Source organism: Pezoporus occidentalis, unplaced genomic scaffold, assembly GCF_034315485.1.
Source record: "Pezoporus occidentalis ecotype Australia unplaced genomic scaffold, CSIRO_AGI_Poc_V1 ctg29, whole genome shotgun sequence".
Lineage (NCBI taxonomy): Eukaryota > Metazoa > Chordata > Aves > Psittaciformes > Psittacidae > Pezoporus > Pezoporus occidentalis.
In genome coordinates, this window is record NW_026914829.1 from 2,837,992 (window position 1) to 2,851,799 (window position 13,808).

Here is a 13,808-nt window from a genome sequence, read left to right on the forward strand (position 1 = left end):
CAAAGACTAGTGTTTAGTCTCAGCTGCTACTGTCAATGAATTATGACTAATTTAATAATTTTTTCTGGCTACAGCTATGTGTGCGATGATTAACAAATGGAGGCAATAGTATGGAAACATCCTAAAGAAACAAAGATTTCAAACACCGATGATCTACAATGATAAGTCAATATTAATGCATAGATTCCCAAGGGTTAACATTTGCTTTCGCTCCTCCTTGTTTGATTTCCATCAAAAGGACCACACACTCTGTGGCTTGGAGAACTATTCATATTCAGCACAGAAGCATTTAGCATATTTAACATGGAAGCATTTAGTGTTAAATCCCTGAATCATAATCTTATAATTGTCCACATTTATTTTTCCATGTGATAAAGTTATTTTAAAAATTAACAATTGTACACTTACTGGAGGTTCTTTCATATTCAGCAAGGAATGAGATGGAGGGAAGGTGCCCAGGCGCTTTTTGAAACCTTCTTCCACTGTCATTCCCCAGAACTGAGTGTAGTTGGCAGCTATCCATCTTCCTCACAGACAAAAAACAAACAAGCAAAACCCAAGTTAGGGACACCATTCACTTTAATAACTTGTTTCTTTTTAAGAGCAACACTAACATCCAGAAATAAATCTTTCCAATTACATTTCAAAACCTTGTATTCAATACACACAAGAAAACAGTCTAGAGAAGAGAAGCTGCATGGAGACTTCATAGAAGCCTTGCAGTATCTAAAGGGGGCCTATAAGGATGCTGGGGAGGGACTCTTCACTGGGGAGTGTAGTGACAGGACAAGGGGTAACGGGTTAAAACTTACACAGGGGAAGTTTAGAATCATAGAATCATAGAATAGTTAGGGTTGGAAAGGACCTTAGGATAATCTAGTTCCAGCCCCCTGCCATGGGCAGGGACACCTCACACTAAACCATGGATGGAGCATTCACAACTTCCTTGGGCAACCCATTCCAGTGCCTCACCATCCTTACAGTAAAGAACTTCCTCCTTATATCCAATCTAAACTTCCCCTGTTTAAGTTTGAACCCGTTACCTCTTGTGCTATCACTACAGTCCCTAATGAAGAGTCCCTCCCCAGCATCCCTATAGCCCCTCTTCAGATACTGGAAGGCTGCTATGAGGTCTCCACGCAGCCTTCTCTTCTCCAGGCTGAGCAGCCCCAACTTTCTCAGCCTGTCTTCATTCGGGAGGTGCTCCAGGCCCCTGATCATCCTCGTGGCCCTTCTCTAGACTTGTTCCAACAGTTCCATGTCCTTTTTATGTTGAGGACACCAGAACTGCACACAGTACTCCAAGCGAGGTCTCCCAAGAGCAGAGGGTCAGGATCACCTCCTTCAACCTGCTGGACACACTCCTTTTGGTGCAGCCCAGGATGCGGTTGGCTTTCTGGGCTACAAGCGCACACTGAAGCCAACTCATGTTCATTTTCTCATCAACCAACACCCCCAAGTCCTTCTCCACAGGGCTGCTCTGAATCTCTTCTCTGCCCAACCTATAGCTGTGCCTGAGATTGCTCCGACCCAGGTGTAGGACCTTGCACTTGTCATGGTTAAACGTCATGAGGTCGGCATCAGCCCATCTCACAAGTGTGTCAAGGTCCCTCTGGATGGCATTCCTTCCCTCCAGCGTATCAACCGAACCACACAGCTTGGTGTCATCAGCAAACTTGCTGAGGGCGCACTCAATCCCACTGTCCATGTCAGCGACAAAGATGTTGAACAAGACCTGTCCCAACACCAATCCCTGAGGGACACCACTCGTTACTGGTTTAGATTAGATATAAAGATACTGTGAGTGTGGTGAGGCCCTTGAATGAGTTGCCCAAACAAGTGGTAAATGTTCCATCCCTGGCAGTGTTTAAAGCAAGGTTGGATAGAGCCTTGGGACCATGGTCTAGTGTGAGGCATCCTTGCCCATGGCAGAGGAGATAAAACTTGATGATCTTAAGGTCTTTTCCAACCCAGACCATTCTATGACTCTATGATTTAGTACAGGCTCTTCTACTGTGAATGAGTGTTGGATGGAGCAATGCAACAGTGTATGAAAAGTGGTGATTTGAGGTCAGCATCATGTCAGCCTGCAGGAGACAAGCAACCAATACTTCAGGGAAACACTGGAAAACAAGGTGCTTGATCATAACAGTTAGGGCTGTCTTGAAGTTATGCTCAAATTATGCTTCAGGTCACATGCCCACAGAGAACTAACAGCTTAATGTAGTGAGCTACATTGCTTTCAAGCTCTAGTGCACCAGCAGTGAGACACTGTTGAAGCCAGCAGAAAGCCTACCTGACACATTCTGCCTGAGTTTTACACCAATAGCCAGGTTGAAAGAGAGGGCTTTCTATGGCTGTTTAATTATTCCCTCCCCACTCTCAAGTAGACCAGACTGAGATTGCACTGTTAACTGCAAACTGTGTGCACAACAGAAAAAAAAATTACCTTGGAGTCATATACATTTAGAACACACTGAAATTTGTTATTATCAGAAAAGAGCTGGACCACAGGAGACAACATTATTTTTGCCCAGTTTTTTCTTTCTTGTGTATGAGTAGCAAGGAGGCAGGATTCATGATGCCCAAATGAGAAGCCTCGCTACTCTTGGTCTGCATGTAGTCAGTGAAGAGTGCAAGTACCTGCAGAAGTTGAGTCATCTCTCAGCTGGGCTTAACCACCCTGTGGCAAACCTTACCACTGACAAGAGGCAGGTGCAGGGCTCTGGGTGCCTAACTTAATTGTCTATCCTAAAACAGTTGGTTTGAATGTCTCTCATGAAGTACAAAACATTTTAGCATTGAGTCACTCTTTGAAATCTGGGTAGTGTCAGTGGTGAATTTAGCACTTCAGCTTCTAGGAAGACAATCCCTGTATCTGTCTGGAAATAGCAGGATACCACAGCACACTTCCTGCACTGAGGTGTCTGTAATCCCTCTGCACAACCTGGGGAAAGCAAGAACTAGCAGCAAGAGAAACACCGAGCTTCACAAAGTTCTGGTCACCATTTGGCCTATCTTCTCCTCTTCGAACATTACCGAGAGTCCTGTTATGTGGAACAGTGCTCTTGGAGGGGGAGAAAAATTACCTTAAATATCTATCATACTTATCCAGGTAATAAATTGAAGAATAAGGGAATATTATCTAAATAACATATTGTGAGGAAAAGAAATTATACCAAATTTGGAGAAAGTTTTAGATAGGTATTTACAATGTTGACTCTCGCCAGCATGAGACTGTTGGTCTTTTTTCATTTAAAACCCTAAAATCTACCAGAGATTTAGGAAATTTTCACAGACGTACACTTACAGTGAAATTTATGTAATGTAAGTAGGGAAGGGAGGGGTGACAAGGACTTCATAACTTGTAATTTGCACGTATGTACAATGAGCAATACAGTGGTTTACAACAAAACCTTAAATGAAAAGTGTTCTCACCCATAATCTCCAGAATTGATGTGCTGAATTAAGTCTTGGCGAACAAGACATATTTCTTTTGAACACTTCCAGAGACTTTGCAAGCATTTGCTGAAAGGGCAAGAATATCACTGAGCCGAAAATAAATTGTCAAAGGAAAAATATGCACTTTAACAGCAGAAGGAAGTTGGAGAAAAAAACCAAAAGTTTTCACAATATAAATGTCAAACAGCATTTATGAAAACACGATGCTACTTCACTACCTAATGAATCCTAACTGGAACAGGGAGGGAAGGTTTACAGCTTATGAGAAAGACTGTATTTGAAAAATTTTGCTTCCACCTTTGTTAGGCTGAACCAGGCATAAAAGACAACATCCTGTAAATGAGACCTTTAGAGAAAGCTTCACTCTGGAAACCTAGAGAGAAGCCATATGTCAGTAGACACGTTGCTCCGAAGACCCTGGGCTATAGTCAGGACAGCAGGAGCCCCAGCTCTTTATGCATGCTGCTGGAGTCCTCTGGGCTTCCCTGGGGATGGAGGTGCAGGGGTGTTTTTTGGAGCAGCAAAGCAGAAAGGCAGCTCAGGCAGCCAGCTGCTGGGACTGGCAGCAGCGCTCCCCTGCCTGTGCCACCTGCTCCTGTTCCAAAGCAGAGAAAGGGATGTTCAAACAGTTCATCCCTTTCCTACGTAAATATACATACATATGCTTCCTTTATGAAATAATGTCAGGTTTCATTGCTCATGCCAAAGAAGCAGAGGAAGACATTCTAAAATAATCCCCTAAACTTTAGTGGTATTTGTTTTGTCTGCATTCAGGTCAGTGCCCAACTCTAGGCTAAAACCATTTTGAGTTAAATAAGAGGCAGCAGACTGACTGAGCAGGAACAGAATTAGGCCAGGGAGGTGGAGATTTTAATACTCTAACTTTTATATCTTGATTAGAGAGCCCATTGGGTAACTCTTGCCATTCTTCTAAGTTGGCTGTAATCTAGTTCTACAGTAGCTTAATACAGCACTACTCTTCCAGCTATTTTGATTTGATGACATGTTTAGTATGAATTTAAGAATGCAGACTACTTTAATAACTCTTTCATGACATATGCTAAATAAAATCCAATTTGCTGTTCTCTAGAACATTACCAGGAATTGCAGTTGTCTTTAATTATTGCTCCTTCTCCATAATATCGGCCAGCTCTATAACAACCTGTTAACATAACATATAGATGTGTGAAAAAAATTATCTTTTTTTAAGTGAATTAACTCAAAACTCTTGCAACTATTGAATTAGTTTTATGAAATGTGCAAAAATTATTTAGTTGAAAGTCGGCAACATTTATACCCAGTTTCTTCCAAGTAATGTAGGCGGTTTGATGTATTTTAATTTTTTACCAGGTGCATTATCATTCATAGCAAATAAAACCAGCAACAGATTCAAAACACTCACTGAAAAAATATCTTACATGTAAAAATATAATTCTTCAAATAAAGTTATTTTTCAGTAATAAAAATCAATAGAATACATTTCTAATTAAAATCATTTTACATTTATCAATTAAACTAGAAATAAGATTTTCCAGTTATAGAATTTTAAAAAACTAATAACTATTCCAAACCTATTGTAATATTGTAATATAATCTTTTCCCTTCCCAGTTTAATTTCTTTTTGAAAAGCAGGTAGATCAATTATGTTTCAAGGAAACATGTGTTTCAGATGTTCTCCAAACCCAATATAAAACCAAAATTGAGTGATGACTTTTCTAAAAAAAATAAATGCTTCCTAATTTTTTTCTTGGATAATACTTCAGTGAAAAAAGACTCTGTGTGTGTTTTAAAATCTTCCACACAAACTTTCTTTGGTGTGCTTGATTGACAAAAATTCAATGAAAGAAAGATCCAAAATCACAGAATCACAGGATGGTTTGGGTTGGAAGGGACCATAAAGATCATCTAGTTCCAACCCCCCCCCCCCCCCCCCCCCCCCATAGGCAGGGATACTTTCCACTGAATCAGGTTGCTTAAAGTTTCACCCAGGCCTGCCTGGAAGAATGTCTGCACAGGGCTTTGGATCAAGCCTATAACAAACATTGTACATTTATCACATGGGTCTTTCTTTTCCAGACAGGTAGAGATCATAGTTCCTCCCCCACTGAAAAGGTTTGAAGTCAGAACCATCAAGTTCTGCTTTCTCCTCCATTTTCAGGAAACTTAAGCCATATATCATATTGCTCTAGTATTGGCTTGCGTTTGCACTAGTATATCATGCTTTTTCTCTACCGCAGGTGTGAGGAATGCCATCCCCCTCTTGTGCTGAGGGCTGTCTGCCATGTGCGCCTCAGCTGCCTAAACGTCTCCTGTTGCATTAGCCATAGCTAATTTCATACCACAGTAGTCTAGAGCTGATGAATTAATTATATGTGTCTGTCTTTCCCTGTTAGTCATAGCAGGCTATGTTAGCGCAGGTACAAGAGACATCCCAGCTACGCAGTCTGACATCTAAAGTGTCTGTTCTAATTCAGCTTCTGCTGAGAGCTGAGGCATTTTTCAGAGAATACATGATGCAAATTACTCAGATGTCACAGTTTGTCACAGTCTGCCGCAAAATCAGCATCAGCAAAGTATCTGGAAGGAGGCATCCAGCAAGATACCTCAAATATATCAAGGGAAGGAAGTACTGATGCAGCATCTGAGGGACAGAGCCCCACTGGAGCTCTGCTGGCAGGCATAACCAACTATGCCTGGGAAAAAATACAAACCAGGACAAGTACAGAAGAATCTTTGGGAATCTTTAAGAATGCTTAGGGGACTGAAGATTAAAACCATACGATTTCTTTAATCCAGCCAAATTAAGACTAAGAGGGCCAGGATTGTTGCCTGAGTCATCAGTGGCAGAGGGCAGAGATATCAAAGCTGAAAGACACTGTTTGCATGAGAACACAGCAAGATTGTCTGGCTGTGAACATATTCAGTTGGAATATTAATATATTAAGTGGGAAATTAATTAATTTGAAGATGCAGCCTGATGACTTTATGAATGGGATTATAGGATGTGAAAATCATGGTTGGAAGGAAGAGTATTTGGTAAGCAATGATTTTCCTCACAGTCCAGCATTCCTACAGCCTTACAGGTCTTAATCTATTTGCCCGCAGTACTGATGTAAATACTTCTGTCAGTGAAATGTCTCCAGGTTTATTCAGTTGTAGGTCAGATCCTGACTGTGTGGTGCAAAAGCAATTAACAAAATCTCTGGATGTCACTTCTGTACCACCACTAGGATGAGACCCCCTGTGTTGAATCTGACAGGGCTTTTTCATACCGTCAGACTAATTGAAAGAAAAACATAAATAATAAATATACTCAAAAACTATAAGAATTCTTCTAATAACAAAAATTAAAATATATTTTAAAAATCCAGAACTTCTATTTGGCATCGAAGCCAGGCATGTGCACAGTTTCTTATGAAACTATGAGGAAAGCCATCAAAAACCACTGAATTCTGGGTTCACAAAGGCAAAGGCAAAGCAATTCCATACAGTTAAACCAAAACTGGCCCTCCACATGCTGCACACCCATGAAAGAAGTCAAGTAACTTGCTGCTGCCATGCACCGAGTCAGTGAATAGATGGCAATGCAGAAATAAAGCACCAAATAGTTTTATTGCTGCTCATTCCAGCCCGTGTAAAGCACTTCAGTTTATTGGTTTATTTAAAGAAATATGACTTAGGAAGCACTGAGAGCAAAACCACAGGCAACCAAAAGATCAAAATCTTCCAGGTGAAAAGAACTTTGGCATATGTGGTCTTCTAGTGCTTAAATAATTCTTAGCCAAAGGCCGAAGTGTAATCTCAGTAGCTAAAAGTCCGCTAATACTGTTATGCCATTTCTAAAACCATTTCATAGTTTGCTTAATCTACAGACATTCAGTCCTTTTTTTCTATTTTTTTCCTTCCAATTAGATTCTCTCTTCTTCCTTGTTCCTCAGACATTCCAGTTCTAGAAAGTTCCTTTAGAGTTGTGATTTTTTTTTTCCTTCCATATTTTGACTGCTTTATTACACCCTTTTTACCCTTTAAGTTACTTACATAACAAATATCCAACAAAGAGATTTTTAAAAAGTTGCAGATTTTCCATCAAGGAAGCACTTTAAGGATCAGAAAAACAGGATCTTTATTTGAGGTCCATGAACAGAGTAAATATAATTACTACCTCTTGCAGGTATGTACAGTGCAGGTGTTATAAAACACTGAACATGCATACAAAAATTGGATTAACAAAGGCAGTAAACATGTTATGCCTCACTTATTCCCTTATCTAAACCCTCTGTTATATTTTTACCTTTTAGAGGTACACCTCCAGGCAGGGCCCACATGGAAAAATGCTGCAGGTTCTGCAGTGATTTGTTTCCATGAAACATCAAACTAGAGCTGCAGGCTGTCAGCTCTGTAGCAGAAATTCTGCTAAATGTTTATGTAAAACTTACGAAAACAGCCTGATCTGCTGGAAACAATATACACTACTGAATCAAATAAATATGAAAGAAATGTCTTTATTTACATAAATAAAGGACATTCTTTTAGATGATTAGAAACGCTTTGGAAAATCAAAGTTGTTTTGCAGCATTTCTGTCACTCTTACTTTTTGTGGTTTGGCTACATGCCTGGCTTACAAGCACAGCCTTCTGAAAAGCTTGTGGTTTGAGTGCTGGAATGCAAGCAGTAGGGTTACTGCAAATAAATAGTTAATTTTAAGGAGTCATGGTATCATTTTTGTTGATTTAGGCTTTTGGAAGTTTGGTACAGTCTCTACATTTTCAGCCAGTTTTGGTGTACCAATAGGAAGAAACTACATAGTCGTAGAATCCACAATTCTAAACTTTTCTCACCAGCAGAGATTTGGCATAAAAGGGAACCAAGGCAGAATCAGCTGCCTGCAGACCATTTTTTTGCAATCTCTAGTTCTAAAAAGTTTAGAGTAGTCCTGAAAGAATTTTCACTACAAACTAACTAGTAAGAAACTAAAATATGCCAGAAATCCTTGATCTAACCACTTCCCTTTACCTATTCCAGGTCCTCTGCTGTCCCACATTAAAGCTATGCTGGATCAAAACCATTGCACAATAATTCAGAGCAGTATAATTCAGAATAACCCTCAGTTTTCTTGATTATTTGTATGCACTGATGGATACAATAATTTAGAGCTTGCTGTTCACCTATTGTTGATCTGTGAAGCTCTATTGAAATTGTTGAGATTACACTAATTTTAACTCAATGAGGTTATCTCTGAGAAGTTACAAGTAAAACAGAGATTCTGTTCAACAAAAATATAATTTAACCAATTTAATCAATCTAACCAATGCTAAAAATATGTTGCTAGAGACAGAGAAATAAGAGCAAATGTAATTTTACTCCAGTTTCATGCTGTCTTTCTCCACTATGTCTTTAGTCACATTTTTAGGATGCATGCACTGTGATCAGTAAGTTTGCTTCCAAGTATATATTTATCATAATGCACTAATACCAATTGAACATCTTCTCTATGCCTACCTGATGTCAGAGGTGGCCAAGGTTCATTTGGCCTGGTGGGCTCAACATGGTGGTCACAGACATCCCAGTAGTCAGCACAACAGTCTACAGGGCCAGGAGAACCTGAGGCACAGAACTGGTCACAGTAACATATAGCTGCTCTGGAGACAATATTAAAGGTGCAGTCATCGTCTCTTCCTGTGCAACAGCCTCTTACCCTGCAGGATTTCCCCTGATACAGACTTCTTTTTAGCCTGTTCCACTTTGCAGAACCATCATCTTCAACAGGGTAAAGTCCTCCGGAGAAATTTCTTCTAGAGCCAAACTGCTCTGCCATCCAAACTTCACTTGCAATGCAATATAAGATCAATATATGACTTTTGAGACACATTCTTTTACCTCTAGCAGCCTTATTTCAGGCTCTCTGTGTTTCACTTTAGCAGTAAATATCCATCTACTGCACATGCAATTCCTTCAGTTAGTATTCAGAAAGAAGTCTGAGCAGAAATCTACAGACTAAGGTTTTCTAGGAAGACTCTGTATGTGTTAATTATTAGTCAGTCACGTTGTAAACTGATTTATTTTCCCAGGATACAGAGATACTGGAAACAGAGCCATAGCTATGTATTAATCTCTATGAAACATTGGGTGCATTTTTTGCAAGTGGGAAAATTTATAGTAAAGGTTTCAGAATATAAAGAATATGCATGGTCTGGTAGTTTAGTTCTATACTGAAATCAAAACAATGTGAGGAGTAAGTCAAAGGAAGATCGCTTTCTTTCTGGCTTCATTTACCTGTAACTACTATATTCTCCATGTGATGGGAAACTATATAACAGATTGCATTTCATCTACATTCCTCTTTCTGATATGCAGAGCTATATCACTGTATTAAATATATCGTGCAACCCCTATTTCAATCTTGCTTCCAGTGATCTAGGTTATCTTTATATGCTTCATTTTGCACTGGTTTACTGTGCGTGAACTCAGAAAAAGGTGAGATTCAATATAACCTATTACCCAAAGATGTTCCTTAAAGGTTGACATTTCTTTAGTTAAAATGAACTTGGTAGTCATTGCTAAAGGCGTTATTACTACCCACTGATGAGTGCTCATTCTTATTTAAAAAGGAAATGGCTGTATTTATAAAGCAACAAAGAAAACCAGAGCAGATATCAGAAGATGAATCTAACAGCCTTTATTACTTGATCTCTGCTCTCCAGGTTTTTGGACATCAGTGTCCTGGGTTCAGCAGTCGCAGTCATTTTTCTCCTTCTTAGTAGCTGGTGCAGTGCTGTGTTTTGACTTTTGGCCTGGGAACAGCACTGATAACACCGATGTTTTTAGTTAACCGCTCAAATGTTTAGTCTGACCAAGGACTTTCTGAGTCTCATGCTCTGCCGGGGAGGAGGGGAAGCCGGGAGGAAGCAGAGAGAGGACGCCTGACCCAAACTGACCAAAGAGGTATTCCATACCACAGCACGTCATGCCCAGGATGTAACTGAGAGTTACCCGGAAGGGCTAGTTGACGGTGGGGTTGGACTAGGTATGGGTCGATGCTTGGTCATGTGGGGTGGGAGTGAGTTACAGGTCTGCTGGTGGTGAGGTGTTGTATTCTCTTCCCTTGTTATTTCCCTTATCATTATTATCATTGGTATATATATATATACACCTTAGTTACTAAACTGTTCTTATCTCAACCCGGGGGAATTGCATTCTTTTGATTCTCCTCCCCATCACTCTGGGAGCAGGGGGAGCGCAAGAAGGGGGGGAGTGAGTGAAAAAGCTGTGTGGCTGGGTTTAAACCACGACAATCAGACATAAAGAAATATGCATGGTACTTTTGCCAAAGCTTAAAAGAATAAGAAATGAAAGCAGCAAAGAACTTTGACATTCCTAACAGAAATAGAATGTAAGGCTAAATTGCAAAAAGTATCATAGGTTCAAATCTGAACCATTACAAGATAATTTAAGGCTCCAAAGCTGAATAAGCAGAGGAAAAATGTAGTCATAGTTTTTGTTTGCATTTTGTAGCAAATGGGAGGAACCTGGAGAAGGAGGTGGCAGACTGTTTTCTAGGGAATGAAGGAGATCTTCTTCTTTGGGAGTTCAGCTGGGCTTTTCAGTGCTGCAGGAAGTCAGAGCACCAAAGGATAGCTACTTCTGAAAGCGCCGCTGGCAGCACAGCTGGTTTGGGTACATTGCTGTGAATAACAGAGACATTAAGTGCTAATGTGTGTATATGTGTGTGTAGGTTCATCTATGAGCTTGTTGTCAAAATGTTTGAGTCTTTAATACCATTTCTTGCCAGCAGTGCTTTATGTTGGACCCGCTTCCCACAGTGTCCCCACCAGAGCTAAAGAACTGTGAATGATGGGAAATTGCATCAGACCACATGATTTTTACTTTGCTCTGTTGCAAGCAGTCTTCTGTGTGGAAGTTAATAGAAAGGCCAAGGTCAGCAACATGCAATCACTGTACATAATAGGACATAAATCTTACCCTTAAAATTTGCTCTGTGAGGTTTTTTTATATAAAGTTTTATTTATAAGACAAAAAACTGGACAACATTTAAATCTGTTACTGTTGTATATTGTATCAAATATAACAAAGGAAAATTGGAAAAGACATTCATGGAAACTCAGGTGATGTGCTCGCTAGAAATTATAGTTTAGTTCTCTTCCTTATGTCTATGCAGCTCCATCAGTTCCAAGAGAATGACTCCTGATTTGCACTGACATTATCAAAATGCACATCTTCTTTGTTAGCACACATGTATGGAAATACTTTTACAGAGTTATCTCCTTGCTCTGGAAGCATAAGAAAAAAAAAAGCTACCACATGTGATAAATGTTACAAGCCAGTCAGATTAAGTGAACAGGCTTATCTGCATTTTCACTTATAGACCTCTGGTTTCATTTTGGTTTGTTTGGTATTTTGATATTTATTTTCAACTTTTAAAGACTTGATGATGATAAACCAGAGGCAAGGGATTTGTTTGGAAATGAGCTAGTTTACACAGGAATGAGATTTCCTTTAAAGGAGAGTGAAAATGTAACTTGTACTTCTAAGCAGCTTTGTTTTTTGACACACGAAACTCTGCTGAAACTTGATAAAATTCACTTTCTTCTAGTTTTTGGCATGTGTTCAAATCTTAAAAACAAAAAAAAAAAGCCCAATCAAAAACCAAACCAAAAGCCAAAAACATTAATCAATTCTGTTGTGGTTCAGCAAATATTTTATTTCAGTTCTTTCCTTTGTAAGCAAAGCAACCCTGCTCACTGTAAAAAAAAAAAAAAAAAAGCATACTGTAACTATTTAAAAATAGTTAAACATGATTCTTTTTCTCTATTGAAGATTAACCTATTCCAAGCACAGCAGCTCCGCTAAGATTGTCTTAGTTCTAGTCTCTACAATTAAGTACAGAATTCTCTGACTTGTACCTGTTTCAGCATTACCTGATGTCTACCCTAGAGCTTAAAAAAACACCACACATTGGACAGAAATTCAAATATTAGTATCACTGAACATTTGGTGGAGTAACAGATAGAAAACAGTTTTAAATGTCCAAGAATCTCTTTAAAACTTGAGCAGGATTATTCCACAGCCTTTCTTTCAAAAGTCTCCTGATTTGTCTGAATAAGCCTATTGAGTATTATAAAAATCTCATTTCTAACCAGAGCACTGGAGATAGCAGTGGTCACTGAGGCTCTGGGTGCTGAAGGTTACCTCCAGGATGGACAACCCCATAAGAAGACTACAGCAGCTTCCCTTCTGGCTGCTGCAAGCAGACTAGTGTCAAGCTTTGTGCCCAGATTCAGAAGGAGAATTGCAGTACTGCTAAATTGTGCCAGGAAAATGGAGTGACTCTCAGCACATTTAGGAAGAAAACAGAACACCAGATGCCAATTCAGTCATTCGCCAGTAGGAAAAGCACAATGCATAAGGGAACCCCTGTAATTTCTTATCTCCAAGTTAAACTCTGCACTGACACAGGCCACCCTTTTCTTTGAACTCAAACAGAAATTTAACTGGTGACTCCTTGCACAAAATCCATCACTAATTTGTAATGAGTGCCATAGCTTGCACTTATTACTCTTTCTTATTAATGGCTGTAATGCAATGTAAGTAATGCAGTAAAAAACACTTCACCTAAAGCATTGTCTTCTCTCTCCTATGTACTAATGGCAGAATGAGATTCCCAAACTGCAAGTGACTAACTGCTAGATGTGTTTATGCAGAGAAAAGCAGTGTGTTCAAGTGATTTTCTCACTGTCATTTTGGTCTCCATATGTTTGGAGCAGGAGTGGGGGTGCTTTCACCCCGTTTGACAATAGCCTGACAGCTCACTGCTGTGGGTTGTTGGCATGGTATCAAGCAGTGTCACTTTTAATTCACACATTTCAGGCTGACTATCGCAATTATTACAATGCTAATCCAGATTTACATGTACTTTAGAATAATGGTGGTTTAAGTTATAACGCTAATCAGATGTCTAACTAGAGTCCTGCCACAGTATGCCTCTGTGACCATCATGCCTAGTTCCTCAGATACTTAAATCAACAGATTTAGGGTCAAAGTAAGAGGTACAGGAAGAGAAACTGACCCCAATCACCTATGACAAAGAAATTCCATTCCTCACACACACAGATTCACATATACAAGTGCTCAAGCACTCAATAAACGACCACTGGTAAAAGGTGACTTTATCGGCACAACATTGTACTAAGTGGTTGCTACAGCCTCATAGCCTTTACACTCTTCTCACCACAGTAATTCACCACACATATTTCCCACCCCAGCAGCATCACTTGGTCAACCTCAAGGCAGCAGGTGCCATGTCCTTTTTATTGTCAGCCATACTCCAG

The 13,808-nt window shown here is 39.7% G+C and overlaps 1 protein-coding gene across 1 annotated transcript in view; it reads right to left on the minus strand.

Moving 5' to 3' along the window:
- Positions 1 to 9,466, minus strand: part of TINAG (tubulointerstitial nephritis antigen) — a 55,000-nt gene extending 45,534 nt beyond the window's left edge. Inside the window, exons 1-4 of the mRNA XM_062626163.1 lie at positions 8,962 to 9,466; positions 4,561 to 4,624; positions 3,439 to 3,528; positions 409 to 523 (exon numbers count right to left, since the gene is read on the minus strand). Coding sequence (XP_062482147.1) covers positions 409 to 523; positions 3,439 to 3,528; positions 4,561 to 4,624; positions 8,962 to 9,331 — 639 coding nt within the window. The 5' untranslated portion in view covers positions 9,332 to 9,466. The remainder of the gene's footprint in view (positions 1 to 408; positions 524 to 3,438; positions 3,529 to 4,560; positions 4,625 to 8,961) is intronic.
- Between the last annotated feature and the right edge of the window lie 4,342 nt (positions 9,467 to 13,808).